At 42.7% G+C, this 16,381-nt stretch overlaps 1 protein-coding gene across 4 annotated transcripts in view; it reads right to left on the reverse strand.

Annotated features, from left to right (window-relative positions):
- NMS (neuromedin S) overlaps nt 1-16,381 on the reverse strand; it is a 373,480-nt gene that overhangs the window by 189,778 nt on the left and 167,321 nt on the right. For all 4 annotated transcript variants that reach the window (XR_015299176.1, XM_086933393.1, XM_086933392.1 and 1 more), the window contains exon 4: nt 63-122. Coding sequence is in view for 3 of the 4 variants with exons in the window: in XM_086933393.1 (XP_086789519.1) it covers nt 63-122 (60 nt within the window). In the remaining variant the exon portion in view is untranslated. The remainder of the gene's footprint in view (nt 1-62; nt 123-16,381) is intronic.

Genomic DNA, 16,381 nt, shown 5'->3' on the forward strand with positions numbered 1-16,381 from the left:
TGTTTCTAGATGATATAGAGCTTAGGTACAAATCCATTAACCAAAAATGCTTTGAAACTTACCTCATTTACTTGCATGCTATTAAATATTGAGCTACACCGATTCATGACAAAATTGGAGATCTGGAAGATAAAATATTTGTATTATGCTGACGTGCTTATAAAATATCCTACAAGTCATAAAGTATGAACGATAATCATCTTAGAGACAGAGTACTTTAAATCTACAACTGATGATATCTTGGGGCATATTTACAACAGAATGGCAGAGCATGGTGTTACGCCACAATTGGTAACCCCGTGCTCTGACATTCTGAAAACGCAGGGATGTGCTTATTTATAATAATACGGTGCACCCCTGCGTTTCCCCTATCACTGGTGCTACATTTAGCTGCCTAGCGCCATTGCAGCACCCTTACACCATAGTGAATGATTGTTCATGTTCTGGAAGGTGTCCCTTCCTGCCCATAAACAATCACTAATGGTCATTTGTAACTTCTACGTGTGCTGCATATATAGAAGTTGCAACTCGTCATTTTCTAATGACTGTTTATGTGCAGGAAGGGACACTTTCCTGCACATGAACAACCACTATTGGTGATTTGCTCTTTCTATGTGTGCTGCTAGAAACCGCTAAAACATGGAGAAATTAATAATTTCTCCTTGCTGCGCAGGTTTAAGGACTGGTTTTATCCTGATCTTATTTTTGGCGCTACCCCATATTTACGCCAAATTTGTAAATAGGGGCAGCATGTAAAAGCAATGGGTGTTGCAGTAGAACGCCCACTGTAATACCCATTGCCTGCCCCTTTCACGCTAAGTGCTGCATGAATAGGGGCATTATATACAAGGTAGCGTTAAGCCACATTAAGTGGTTTAACGTCGCCTGTAAATAAGGCAAAGGGGTTATCACCACCAGAACATCAAAAAAGTGATGTTCTGGTGGAGATAATCCCTTGTAAATATGCTCCCCTGTTTCTAGTGAATTTGCTTATTGAGAGATGGTCTTTTAGAACCGTTTTGATGAAACTGTGGTAAATGTCCAAGCAGTATATGTGCAGCAAATGTCCAAAGGGCTCAGTAACAAGGCATTTTTGAGTACATAAAGCAGTACTCTTGTAGTACTCTTTTACACACTTTTAAGTGCCTCTGTGAATTAGCCCCAATACATCTAAAATGTGAATATAATAGAAATATTCAGGGAATGTTCATTTGCAATTAATAGAATAGAAAGGAATGCGCCTTCTATGCACTTTTACTAATAGGAAGTTGGATGTTTCAGGGCCGATTCCCATTGGCATCAAAGGCATATAGGAGTTTGTAAAAGAGTACCCGAGCAGCGTTACTTCCTCTTCTCATAAATTATTTGGTAAACCAGTCCCTAATGTACAAAATCTGGTCAGCCTTATGATTGGTTGTGAAACACTGAATGCATTCCCTACTTGCATCCGGCATTCACCACTCATACACATAAATCGTGATTTCATTGTTCACAATTTTATGTTCACCTTAATGGGATTACTCTCTTAAAGACATCATATGATTCGCAATTATTAGTCAAGAGGTTGAAGGTATATATTTTCCAATGTAAAGACGCCTTCTGTCATTCCTATAGACAAGTCCCAGTAGTTTGATAAAATGGACTAGATGGGCATAATGGCATAGTACCTTAGGTCCATGCTAACATCACCAGCATGACACAAACCACCTCTAAGTGGGACATTCATACATCCTACAATATTCAATAATCTGCAGTCCCTCAAAATATTTAGTGAAGTTCTTGAAATAAACATTCACCGCGTATAGAATTTGTCTATATCATAGTATTACAACTATTTAACAAAGGTGCTGTGAAAATCAGGCTGTTGGTTGAGTGGGGTGTTAACCCTGCTCAACCAACAACCACAATCCCTGCCTTGGTGAACCATAAAAGTCATTAAATTAACCTGTGCTTAACACTCTGGTAGCTTGCCACAAAAACAGTTATGCTTAACTTAGAGGCAGTGTGTAAAATATTTATGCAGCACACAAACAGTAATGACGTGAAAACACAACACACAAGAAGAATACCATACAATTTAGAAAAAATTAGTAAATTCTACTAAGTTATTTGACACACAAATGAAAAAAATCCACCCAGTTACAATTTTTTGAACTTTAAGGTAAAAGATTACAGCGTCAATCGCGGACATGTAGTCGCAAGAGACCGTATGAAAGTCGGAAAATATGGCAACCACGATAGAGCACGAGTCTGATGCAGAAAGTGGATTGGGCCCAGGTGATGCTCACCTTTGAACTTAGAAGACATTTCAGTAAAAAGTATCTGTGAAGGCTTGCAGAGAGTGTGTGAGGAGGAGGCGTCATCGTTGGGGCGCTGCTGAACGAAGCTGGGGTGAAGTCTTCCACATTCAAATACAGTCTAAATAAAGTCAAAAATCTCCAGCAGGACGAAGCTCATTACGATGTCAGGCAGAAAACCTCCACCGACAGTTGGAATCTCCTCAACCGTGTCGCAACACTTCCGAACTACTCGGTTGATTTACATTCCGACCGACCAATTTCAATGTTTGCAGTCAGAACATCAACCGGTCGGTCATTCTGAATCGGTTCCGGTTGGCTCTCCGGGTATTCGTGTCGGTCGGATCCGCATCATGCATCTCTGTGGACAGTGTTTCCGACCAACCGATTTCAATGTTGATTTCCTTTCTGAGTCGGCCTGTCCAGCACAAAAAAGCTGCCGGAAAGTGAGTTTGGGGCCTCTAGCCTGTCCCCCTTGCCACCTCAGCCTAAGGTTGTTGGTCGAGGGAGTCCCTAAGGTACCTCCCTGAAAAATCTGCACTGTGTCGCAGGCACCTGCCTGCGACATGGTGCAGGTTTTTCCGCAAACACCCCATTTCCCCATAGGAGCCTGTGTGGTGGGGCAAAACACGAGCTCTCATAGGGAACAATGGGACTCTGACCGAACAGTGTTCGGTCACAGTTTAATCGGTCAGGTGGAGCCGCCGACCGCGAGTCGTTCAGTCACATTTCCGACACTGTTCTGGGCACAAAGTTTCCACCTGACATCGTAATTTGCCCCTAAGTATTGCTATATATCTGGGGAATTGTAGAAAACTCAAGTGGTGGTTCATTTATATAAATATGCCTGGCTCCGTGAAGTAATTGCTTCACTGAGGTTGTTTTTTATACATTGTTTTCATTTAGTTTGAACTTTCTCTTTAGATTTCATTTATCTCTATTCTCCCCATCCAGGCTCTTGCGCAGAAACAACAACTACTTGAGTTGTCGTTCGACTCATATGATCGGTACAATTAATGAGATTATCCTTACAGTTGATATTTGGAACCATAAAAATATATAATGCTTTACACTACATTAAATGTGAAAAGTACTTTTATTTAAAATGTGCATTTCATTTTTCCAACTTTTTTGTCTAGGAGTTTTGTCATTTTGAAAATAATGGGTCAGATGACCAATTACTGATTGCAAAAAACAGGCGGCACTGGACCACTGAATATTTATACGAACAAGCCTGTGTACCATTAGGTCAGTTCATAAAAAACAGACTCGGATTGAGTCACAATCCTTCTTACTTAATTAATATTTATTATGTACGCCACAATGTGTTTGCCTTCAAGGGGCAGCAGGCCACCATGTCTGTGATTGATTTTTAATGAAGCAAACTAAAAAAAAAGAAAAATGCAACACATTTTTCTTAAAGGAAACAGGGCTGCATTTTATTTATGTTCAAGTGTTGGCAGTGGTCTACTGGACCATTACCTACTCTTCAACAAACTCATTTTGTACATTCGTATACGGGACCACCCCAGGACTTTCCGGTTTATGAGTGGATTAACACCTCCTTTGCGGTTAAATTTCAATGTTTTGCACCCGGATTTTGGTTGAAAAACATTGATACATAGGATTCCAAATGGATATTTGGAAGCGAAGCCTACAACACCCCTTTCCAGATACCGACTCGATATACATTCAGGATTCTATTTTAGGAGTCGAAAGATCTCTTCAAATAGGATTAGTACATGTGAAAACTATTTTAATGGTTGTAAATGCAGAATTGGAGCTTTTGGCTCTGTGAAAATCCTCATGAAATCTGGTCCATTGCTGCTTTCAGGGCCTAGTGATTGATGAAATAGTAACTATAGTTCCAGGAAAATAATATTTCGGTACTTTAAGTGAAACCCTTGGGTTTCACATAAGGAAATTGTTGTCTCAACCCAGATTTATGGACAAAAAGTGTTTTCTCTGCAGGTACTCTGTATCAATCTGCCACACCACAAACAGTCTATCAGCATTCGCCGAGATCCTACCTCTTCAATCCTATCTTCTAACGGTTGTAAACGTTTGCAAAAGCCGCGTTGGAGTCCTGCGATGTAAGCCTCTCTGCCTTCGCTTTTGCAGAGTGCCAGTATTGAGATCCATATCACTTAAACGGGACAGGGGCAGCAACCTCAAAAACAAAGTAGGACATAGCAAAATAAACTAGAAACAGGAGCATCAAGCAGTAGGAGCTCTTGAGTATGGAAGGGAAAGCAGAAACCTGCCACCATGGAGGGTTTGTCTAAAGAAGCAAAGATTTGAGGTAGGATTCAAGAAAGTGAAGAACACCGCATGGCATGGAGAGAGGCAGCCAGCAGAGATAAGCATCTGCTGTTGATGATTTAAAGATTCAGTGTATCCATTATTGTGTAGGTGGTAGAGATACCCAGAGCAGACAAAAAAACTAAAAGGCTGGTAAGAGTCATGGGAAGACACAACAAAACTACAATAACAGCTTTGCAGGAAAAGTAGAACTTCAAATAGAGGCAGGTGAAACTGATGAGCCAGGCAGTTTCTCACAATGCAAAGCTCAACAGTTGTATTTGTATGGGCATAAAGCGTTGTGGGAGATGCAAGATTACATCATTAGTCTACATGGGTTGTGCACCTACGTCACAAACACATTCACCTGACAGTGGACTAACCTTTCGCCTTCATAAAGAGGACATAAACTGCCAGGTCGTCCTGTGGTTAATTCTGACCTGCTCTCCTCTTAAGCTGCATCTCTCGTTTCGTATTTTCTCTAAATCATATCACCATAACATGCCTATTTGTAAGTCCCACATGCACTCTTGGGGCAGCTTGGCAGATGTCTAATGTTTCCCAACTCAGTGGTAATCCTTTTTACCTACCTCAGGAGTATGTAGGGTCAAGTGGATCCACACCTGTGGCCATGGGGTCAAATATTGGATGCAATAATCGCCTTGGGGCGTAACTAACACCCTCACTGCCCCCACGTTGCGGGGGGCCTCAGTCTTCTCTAAGTGAAGGGGGCCCCCTCGGCATATCTGTGCCGTGTGTGTCTCTAAAGCAGATGCAGAGTGCAGCATACTGTGAGCTGACACGGCACAGACCCAGGACTAAAAAGAATCAACATAACGTATTTGTTTATCTTCAGTCTGAGCCTGCCAGGCACCTTACATGAGCAGATGGGGGCCGTGGGGACCCCTGAATGAGAGCATCCTCAAAAGAGCACAACCTCTCACAGAGGGGAAGAGGCAGCACCGAAATGACTGGAGAAGAAGTAGGGTCGCCATTTATCCCAGAGAAAAATGCCAGCACTTTAATAATCATGTTTTAAGATTCTTCAAAGGCCTACACATGATTCTTAAGTAGACCTTTACATGAAATAAACTGTATTAATTTTAAGATTGCCTTTCTGTCGTTGTTTACTTAACTTATCAGTCAGGGGACATTAGGACAGCTGAAAGTACATTTTAAAGTGTTTTCTTCTTACCTTAACTGACAAAGGTATGTAATAATAAGAGAAAAAACATACCAGCCAAGACATTAAATGCCGGATATGGCAAGTGGTTTCCCAATTTTTCTATTAAAGGATCTGGCTAGAACCGCAGAGTTCTTGTTGGGCATGCTTTGAATAAGGGGTCGGGCAAAATTTAAAAGCAACATGCAATACATATAGTTTACAAATAATTGACACATATATACTATTAAAAGCACAACATTGAAAAACGAAAGTGACCAGCATTACTTAAATATTTCCAAGCCCTTTGTGTGTGGTTTTTAAATCAACGTAGACTACAAAGCAGCTTGCCTTTGTGTTGCATAAAAAGGTTCAGTGAATTCAATATTTAAATAACCATTTTAAGTTGCAGTATTGTAAAGCAGGGATCTCAACCTCTCTCTTGTCAGATGTATCCTTTTTTGCAACCTAGTCCTTGTTATTTTTCTTTTCCCAACATAGACAGGACTACAAGTACCAGAAGGCAATGCATCAACTACTCACACCTGAAATGAAAAAATGTGAGGGCACTGTGAAGGGTCTAATTGATGATTTACGGTACACATATACAGCATGAAAACCTTTTCCATCATTGTTTCCACAAAGTATGTTTGTGTTTTCATACTGAAATAACAGGAATGTTCAGCAGCATTGCAATTTCAGTTTCCAAATTCAAAAATCCTTCTCTCATGTATAACAAGCGAGTCTGTGATACCAAAGCATTGTCTATGGGCCTGAGAGGAAGGGGACCAAGCACATGATTTCTTGGGGCAGATGATGGTAAAGCCATGCGGCTATAAGGGAATTATTGTTGAAAGGGGAGTCTGAAAGGTTTTACTGAACTGCAAATTGGATTCGGTGAATATTAAAAAGCCATTTCGTAGTTCCAAATCCTATGACTTTGTGAATCATAGGGACTAGGAATCCAAACCAAACTTTTAGTTTTTTTAGGTTCTATGTTAGGTAAAGAATTCATTTGTATTAAAATGGTATGTTGGGGTTAAAGATGTAATGTGTTTTAAATTGTACTTTTTAAATCATTTTTCAGTAAAATATTTACTTTAAGGTATTGTGTGCCTAAAAATAAAATACAAATATATTAAAGAGAAGTTAGTTCTGCTGGATTCTCTATGAGAAATCCCATATCTAGACTATAATTTATCCCACTAAATCACTGGATTTATTGGAGTGGGGAGACATGTTGTGGGGGGCAATCAGCATATCTTGTAGCGAGGCCTCCTCAAGTTTCGTTAAGCCACTGTAGCCAACAGAGACACCAGATCTAGTTCTGTCAGGTCTGTTCAGGCTGGTGAACACACCTCCCAACTGAGGAGGACCCATATATATCCAACCCCCATTAGCGTTGCCTTATCTAATCTATTGTCATTTCTGTACTGGATGTGTTCATACATCTCGTCAGACCATGTGGTTCTGACCTCCGTTCTCTTCCTATATCAGATCCACTGAACTTGAGGACCTTCCCTGAAGTTGAGAAACAGTAGTGTAGCTATGTGATGGTACTAACCACGAAGTTTGCAGGGATCTTAGTATTCCCAATTTTGATGCAATCATAGGTGCATATTAGCTTCTTACTAGTTGGTGTTTTGGGGACACCTCCACAGGTCAGTATTGTCCTGAAGGAGTAAAGAGCATTTGTTCAGCTCAGCTGCTGTGATACTTACCTGGCTGCCTCATGGAATAGTTTGAGTGGTGTTGGTTGCGGATAAGGTGTGTGGAGTTCTTCAGAATGGTCATCTGTTGATGGCCACATTTTGGAGCATGGCCTACAACAAGTCATCTCTATTGAGCAATTACACTTTCCCACCACAAACAAACTTGATACAGATACTCAATGCCAGGGGCGTAACACAGGCCCCTGCAGCCACGCGGTGCGGGGGGGGCCCCGAGCTCGAAGGGGCCCCATCGGCCCTGCACTCTGGCCGGAGAGCTCCTAATTGAGTCCGGAGGGGGCCACCCTAAGTACCGTGCAGGGAGGCCCCCTCACTTTTTGTTACGCCAGTGCTCAATGCAATGGTCCGCTCAATGGCACATCACATCCTTATGTGCCTATTTTTTTTACCACCTTAGTTCCCTTTTGGTTGTAGAACATCACCAACCATCATCATAGTCAGCAGAGGACATCCACTGACACATGTTGTGAAAGGCAGGGCAATTAGTGGCTACAAGTGTTGAGGGCGCCAGGGTGTTGTGTGTTAGAAGATATATATTTTATGACTCGCCCAGTAGGATACATTTCCTGTATCTATTACTTTGCATAGGTCAAGTAAATTAACCTCCATCTATGATACCAGCAGCACACATGAACCAAGAAAGTATTTTGATTACGGGTAAATTAGAGGTGGGCATCAAATAAAAATATCTGTGGAGTTTTATATATTAGTTGTGTTTGGGTCAGAAAGAGTGGTGAACGATAGGAATAGTCATGGTTATGTGTCTGCCGTCAATGGTGTCTACTATGAGGGGGATTGATTATTTGATTTCCCCTTGCAGTAGATGTAGAAGTTTCTCTTGAATGTCTGATTTCCTATAATGTGCTGGGAAAAGGGGCATAAGAGACAACATGAAGTTTGCATACCTCTGGTAAGCTGGATTTCCTTGCAGGCTGATACTTGGCAAATGGCAAGTGTGATTTCAGTTAATCTCCTTAGGGAACATGTGGTGTAATATATGAGTATGGTTAACAATTTAGTTTCAGCAGCTGGCTCCTCCTGAATGCTCATTTTGAGTCTGAGGATCTAAGGTGTAAGCTATCCAATTATAAATGATAACTCTGTTATCATTCCATCTCAATGAAGGTGTGCTGTGCTATTAATTGTTCCATCTCTGATATACCTTTTGCTTTCTCCTCGGTGGTCGTCTGAAAGAAAGTAGATGTAAACAATATCATAACAGTGAATGGTGCACCACTTTTTGAACAATAACACATAAATTATAAGAAATTATAAAATATGTGTCCAAGGTTGTTCTTCAAGTCTTCCTTTATTTATTTTTAATTAGTTTAAACATATCAAGTTGAGTAGAACAGCCAAAGTGTTGTTAATTCCGGTGGTGGACTGCACCGTGATAGTGAGTGCTATACTGTGTGTACATGTCATTTGGGTATTTCCCATTGTTTATAACAAATAGGGGATACCAGGTTAGGTGCTAGCTTCTGCAGGGTTCCACTGCCAATGACTGCATGGTAAACAATATCAATTGGACAGAATATCATATAAAAAATATTGTGGACCAAAATATGGAGAAGGTAAGTGCAAAGTATAGATTTACTAGTCTAAACTCCACATCTACTTACCTTGAAGATATAAGTATTGTCAAGGTACATATTTGTGGTGTTAAGTATAGGAAAACTCTGCTTTCCCATACAAAACTTCCCTTCACATTAGTTTTGTCCTCAATATCCTTTTTTTAAAGTCTTTTTTATTAACTTTTGCTCATATGACCATAGAAACCAACAGTTATTACAATCTGTACATGGTTGATTAGTTAATAACTCTACCCGTTTTAATCAAGAGAGGTGTGAGGTCTTGGGTCCTGTCAGGTCAAATAACCCCCAACATGTGGCATCCCATACATACAGTCGATATATAAGACATTGCAATATGTCAAGTCTCTGCTCCATTTTGGACACATCTCTCCTGTGTTAATTCCTCGATCTCCAGTCCTGTTCTATACTTCTGCCCTGGTGACCATATTTTCTCCAAATTTTTAACACATCCCCTTCTGTCATATACTGTTGCTTCGGCTTGTTGGCGCAAATCAAGATCGCCTTCCCACTCTCACTAGGATGGAGGCGAAGGTACTCCCCACCTCTTTGCAATGTTCCTTTTGGCAATCAACGCTGCAAGAGCAAGCCATATTCCTGTATAACTGGGCCAGTCTAAATCGCCGTTGATCATCAGGAGAAGCTGTTTGGCATTCATAGGGACCGCCACTTCAGAGACCTTTGACATTAATTCTGTGACGCCTTGCCAATATCTCGCTATCACCTGACATTCCCATAGAATGTGAAAAAGGTACCTTCCTGCTGGCACCCCCTCACACAAAGTGCTGTGTGTACTTTGCACCAGGTATGTAAAAGCGTGCGCGGGTAGTAGGTACGTTGTAGTATCTTAAGTTGGTAAACAACAAACTTAGGGGTCTGAAATTAGAAATCCAGTTGTGATTCTATGATCTTGTCACCATGTCAATTGTACATGGGAACAAGCAAAGTAGATCTAGCAGACCATATCACCAAAATGTGAAGCACCGGTAAGCGTAAGTCACCCCTAGTTGAGGATTCCCATCAAAAGTCTTGTATGAATCAATATTCTCATTTGGTAATCCTTATCGGGTATTGTGTCTCTTGATCATTGAGACCACTAGCATACCCTGATAGCCAGTTCGGGGTAGCGACCCACAATCACAAGGTACTACCACATGGTGTTGATACGATGGGAATGTGCAGTGCAAAAAACATATAGGTGGTGATTTAAAACAGGATAGGGAACTTAAAAAAAGCCAGTTTTAATAAACGTTAGCCCCTTCCCCTTTAAAACCAAGAACAGTGTAACATGATCATCGCAGTCCACACAAATAGCTGCGAAGAGACCAACATGTTTCAGCCACACCGGGAGATTCCCCAGGCTTTCTTCAGGGTCTCTGTTCTATATATGCTACTGCTTGTGAGTGAAAGAAGTGTGAAAAACTATACAAAAAAACACACAAGTGCAAAACCAGTAAAGGATATAATATTCCTTCATCTGTGTAAACTCCTCTCTTCGGCACCTGGTGACTTAGTAATGTCTGTTGGGGACAAACGTACAAATGAATCACAATCAACTAACATGGTCTGTTAAGAGAGATACACCGTTTCTCAAGTATATACAACTTCATTACTCACCCAGAGTGTCCGGGGAGTGGACCTCACCTCTTCCTGGACCTGGCTCAGGATATGTGAGACCCCGCTCTACAAGGATAGAAACCGACTTCATAAATACAGAGAACAGAGGGATCAAACATTGATCTGCTCTGACCATGTGCAAAATACGAAGTCATAAGGTCTTCTATATATAGAGTTGACTAACAACCACCAACTGGTTCCTACATTAACCTCCTATCCATTCCATTATTAGCTATGAACTAGGTCTCTACTCACATTATTCTGACATGATCAAAAAGTTAAACGACGGTGGACAGTCTGGAAAAAGCCTGGATGTAAATCAATTAGGTTGGGAATGGTGGACCTGTATTCCTACCTGTCCGTCGTTGTCTCCGACTGTGACTGAGTCAGGGGGAGGCACCGAATTTCCTTCGTTCCTCCTATTTCACTGATCAAGTCTGTAAAACCCCACCCAATCGGTACATTCGAAGGAGGGGCTGTGCCAAAGGGTTGGGATGGCTACCCTAGTCAGTCGCGTTGTCTCACATCAAACGCTGATGTACGGGATTAACTAATGACAGGGGAAGGCAAGTATGTGTCTCTGTCTGCCCTCGATTCGTTCGTAATGCAGGACGGGGCTTTTGCGCGTGATCTCGCGAGGTTGCAGAATAAAGGACTACAAAGTGACGTCACGCCCGAGGCTTGTGTAGTCTCAGGATACAATTTCCGCTTTTGAGGAGCGATGGTATTCGCTCCCGAGTGGAGAACTACACACAGACAGAGCCCGGTCGTAATGTGTAGTTCGCAAGAAACGTCCAACAACTATGAGGCAAGAACGCGGGCTGACGAGAACTACCAAATGACGCAATGTTGCTATAATTGGTAGTGTGTATCTGGATGCAGTCATAACGATGTTTCCCTGCATTATCCTCTCGAAATGTGTGAATCACACCTCAAGACTGAGCTACAGTGCAATTAATAGAGGGAATGAAACTACCAAATAATGGACATTGCTCGTATGTGATTCACTCCTCAAGCCCCAACTAGGAGAGAAAATAAAATATGCTCACCTAGCAGAGCTAACAAGAAATCCACACCCACTGGATTGTGTGGTTTGGATAGAACAACAAGCACCTACCGGGCACGTAAGCGGAATAATGTAAGTGGCTGTCCATATTGTTAAATCTCTTCTTACAGTAATATATATAAGGATACAGTCACCATAATTCCTTAGCAAGTCCAGTGCCTCTCAGGTCTAGGTCCTAGTACTATCGCCTATCTGCATGTATGTTTAGGATAGATTGAACCAAGGTATGTCATCGTTCAGTCCCTGTCGATCTGTGCCCAATTAAAAAACCCACTTTTTTTCTCGCAGGAACAGAAATCTAGATACATCGCTCACATGTGGTGGAATGAACGGTTGGTGACCCACCACAGGAGGTAGGTCCCACAAAGTGCCTAGCTCTCTCCTGGGTGTGGCTCTAGGGCGAGTGTGTATCAGACAGTCCCTTAAGTTTCTAGAACGTTTAAAAGCAAAGAGCGGGAATTCAATTTTCTCTTTTCCACTATTCAGAATACGCCAGTGTTTCTTGATGATCTGCTGGACGTGGTTGGACTTATGCTCTGTTTGCCCTCTAACATCCAAAACCACCAGCGTGGACATTGGTACTGATCGGCCTTGGGAACTGCGACAGTTTTCTAACTGTAATAGTACCAACTTGATCTACCTCATAACTTGTACGTGCAATAAACGTTATGTGGGAATGACTACGAGAAAGGTGCGCGTGAGGATGCAAGAACACAGAAGCACTTTTCGGTGCAAGAAAGACATTTCGAAACTCACCAAACATTTTATAACACACAACCATGCAGAAACTGATTTTAAGTGGCATGTCCTGGAAAAACCGTTCATTCCACCACATGTGAGCGATGTATCTAGATTTCTGTTCCTGCGAGAACAAAAGTGGGTTTTTAAATTGGGCACAGATCGACAGGGACTGAACGATGACATACCTTGGTTCAATCTATCCTAAACATACATGCAGATAGGCGATAGTGGTAGGACCTAGACCTGAGAGGCACTGGACTTGCTAAGGAATTATGGTGACTGTATCCTTATATATATTACTGTAAGAAGAGATTTAACAATATGGACAGCCACTTACATTATTCCGCCTACGTGCCCGGTAGGTGCTTGTTGTTCTTTCCAAACCACACAATCCAGTGGGTGTGGATTTCTTGTTAGCTCTGCTAGGTGAGCATATTTTATTTTCTCTCCTAGTTGGGGCTTGAGGAGTGAATCACATACGAGCAATGTCCATTATTTTGTAGTTTCATTCCCTCTATTAATTGCACTGTAGCTCAGTCTTGAGGTGTGATTCACACATTTTGAGAGGATAATGCAGGGAAACATCGTTATGACTGCATCCAGATACGAACTACCAATTATAGCAACATTACGTCATTTGGTAGTTCTCGTCAGCCCGCGTTCTTGCCTCATAGTTGTTGGACGTTTCTTGCGGACTACACATTACGACCGGGCTCTGTCTGTGTATAGTTCTCCACTCGGGAGCGAATACCAGCGCTCCTCAAAAGCGGAAATTGTATCCTGAGACTACACAAGCCTCGGGCGTGACGTCACTTTGTAGTCCTTTATTCTGCAACCTCGCGAGATCACGCGCAAAAGCCCCGTCCTGCATTACGAATGAATCGAGGGCAGACAGAGACACATACTTGCCTTCCCCTGTCATTAGGTAATCCCGTACATCAGCGTTTGATGTGAGACAACGCGACTGACTAGGGTAGCCATCCCAACCCTTTGGCACAGCCCCTCCTTCGAATGTACCGATTGGGTGGGGTTTTACAGACTTGATCAGTGAAATAGGAGGAACGAAGGAAATTCGGTGCCTCCCCCTGACTCAGTCACAGTCGGAGACAACGACGGACAGGTAGGAATACAGGTCCACCATTCCCAACCTAATTGATTTACATCCAGGCTTTTTCCAGACTGTCCACCGTCGTTTAACTTTTTGATCATGTCAGAATAATGTGAGTAGAGACCTAGTTCATAGCTAATAATGGAATGGATAGGAGGTTAATGTAGGAACCAGTTGGTGGTTGTTAGTCAACTCTATGTATAGAAGACCTTATGACTTCGTATTTTGCACATGGTCAGAGCAGATCAATGTTTGATCCCTCTGTTCTCTGTATTTATGAAGTCGGTTTCTATCCTTGTAGAGCGGGGTCTCACATATCCTGAGCCAGGTCCAGGAAGAGGTGAGGTCCACTCCCCGGACACTCTGGGTGAGTAATGAAGTTGTATATACTTGAGAAACGGTGTATCTCTCTTAACAGACCATGTTAGTTGATTGTGATTCATTTGTACGTTTGTCCCCAACAGACATTACTAAGTCACCAGGTGCCGAAGAGAGGAGTTTACACAGATGAAGGAATATTATATACTTTACTGGTTTTGCACTTGTGTGTTTTTTTGTATAGTTTTTCACACTTCTTTCACTCACAAGCAGTAGCATATATAGAACAGAGACCCTGAAGAAAGCCTGGGGAATCTCCCGGTGTGGCTGAAACATGTTGGTTTCTTCGCAGCTATTTGTGTGGACTGCGGTGATCATGTTACACTGTTCTTGTTTTTAAAGGGGAAGGGGCTAACGTTTATTAAAACTGGCTTTTGTTAAGTTCCCTATCCTGTTTTAAATCACCACCTATATGTTTTTTGCACTGCACATTCCCATCGTATCAACATCATGTGGTAGTACCTTGTGATTGTGGGTCGCTACCCCGAACTGGCTATCGGGGTATGCTAGTGGTCTCAATGATCAAGAGACACAATACCCGATAAGGATTACCAAATGAGAATATTGATTCATACAAGACTTTTGATGGGAATCCTCAACTAGGGGTGACTTACGCTTACCGGTGCTTCACATTTTGGTGATATGGTCTGCTAGATCTACTTTGCTTGTTCCCATGTACAATTGACATGGTGACAAGATCATAGAATCACAACTGGATTTCTAATTTCAGACCCCTAAGTTTGTTGTTTATCAATTTAGTTCCTATGGGGGATAATACTTAGGCTTGGTCTCTAAACATTCCTCTAGCCCTGCTATAGTGTTTGGTTTTTCGTATCTTAAGTTGGACCAATCTGAACCTTGTACTAATTGTAACCTCTTTCGGGCTCTGTTTTGCCTCTTGCCAGTCTGTGTCGTCCATGTTTCCTAGGCCGTCTATCAATGTTGACCTGAGGTCACCAGAGGGTCATAAATGTTATTCATTAACTTACGATATATTGTGGAGGTTGTTTTTTCCAGAATAGGGTCTAGAAGCAGTCTGTCCTCAAGAGGTGAGTATTCCGGTAAGTGGGTGCCATGTTGGATGTAACCTCGTAGGGCATGCGTCAGTCTGAGGTAGTGATATTGTTGCGTTTGGTGTAAAGCGTATTCCTGCTGCAAGTCTTCAAATGCTAGTGGAGCCTCCCCTCTCCAGACATCGCCCAAATATTCTATGCCTATCAACTTCCAGTTCTCGAAGCCCTCAGGATTGCTACATCTCTCAGGAGATCCTCCTCCCACAGTGGGGTCTGGCTGCTCAACTACATGGCCCAACCTAACAGTCTACTGGCTTCCCTCCAACACTACACAACTACTCTTGTGTGAGATGGGCACTCCAGATGCCTCTTTCGGGAGTACAAGAGATGTGCCCAGTGGCCCCTGGGCATAGCAGCGCTGTCCACTCTATATGCAGGTTGCGAGCCCCAGTAGTACAGCTTAATATCTGGGACCGCTAATCCCCCATCGTACACCCCACGCTGTACTTTGTTCAGCGCTATCCTGGGGGCGCCTCGCTGCCACAATAGTATTCGGACTTCATGGGATATCCTTTTAAAAATGTCTGGGGGCACTCGACAGGTAGTATTCTGGTGGGCGCAAAGGAGGTGCGGCAGGGCCATCATTTTGAACAGGGCCGTCCTGCCGATGAGAGACAACGGGAGGGTACGCCAATGCCGTACATCAGCACTGAGGCATTCCAGCTGGGGCTCAAGGTTATTCCGCATAACTGCCTCACAATTCATTACAATGTATATACCCAAGTATTTAAACCCTTCTCTCACCACTGGGGCCTCACAACCCCACAACCCGCCGGTATCCTGGGGGGAGGTCCCGACAGCGGGAATACCACCGATTTAGACCAATTGATATTGTAGCCTGAATAGCTGCCAAAGAGTTCAAAAATATGGAGTACCCTCGCTATTGAGTAGTATGGCCTTGCCAGGAATAGGAGAATGTCATCCGCGTACAGCGAAATTTATTCCTCCCATCCTCCTGGAGCCCCTATTCCCCAAATCATCAGATCCCTTCGGACCCAGTGTGCCAGTGGCTCCAGTGGAGGGGCAAACAACAATGGGGACAAAGGGCAATCCTGTCTGGTGTCTCTTCCTAGCTGAAAGGATCTGGACATTACCCCATTGACTCGCACTTGGGCCCTAGGACTCTCATACAGTAGTCTTACCCACCCACAGAAATTGGGGCCAAAACCCATTTTGCGAAGTACCATAAATAAATAGGGCCATTATATGCTGTTGAACGCCATTGATGCGTCCAACAACATCATTGCCGTCTGCTGAGTCTCAGAGTCCCCGTGAGGTGGAGCACTCCATAGAGACTCTGTAGGTTATGATGGGTG

The sequence above is a fragment of the Lissotriton vulgaris genome, chromosome 8, assembly GCF_964263255.1.
Source record: "Lissotriton vulgaris chromosome 8, aLisVul1.2, whole genome shotgun sequence".
Lineage (NCBI taxonomy): Eukaryota > Metazoa > Chordata > Amphibia > Caudata > Salamandridae > Lissotriton > Lissotriton vulgaris.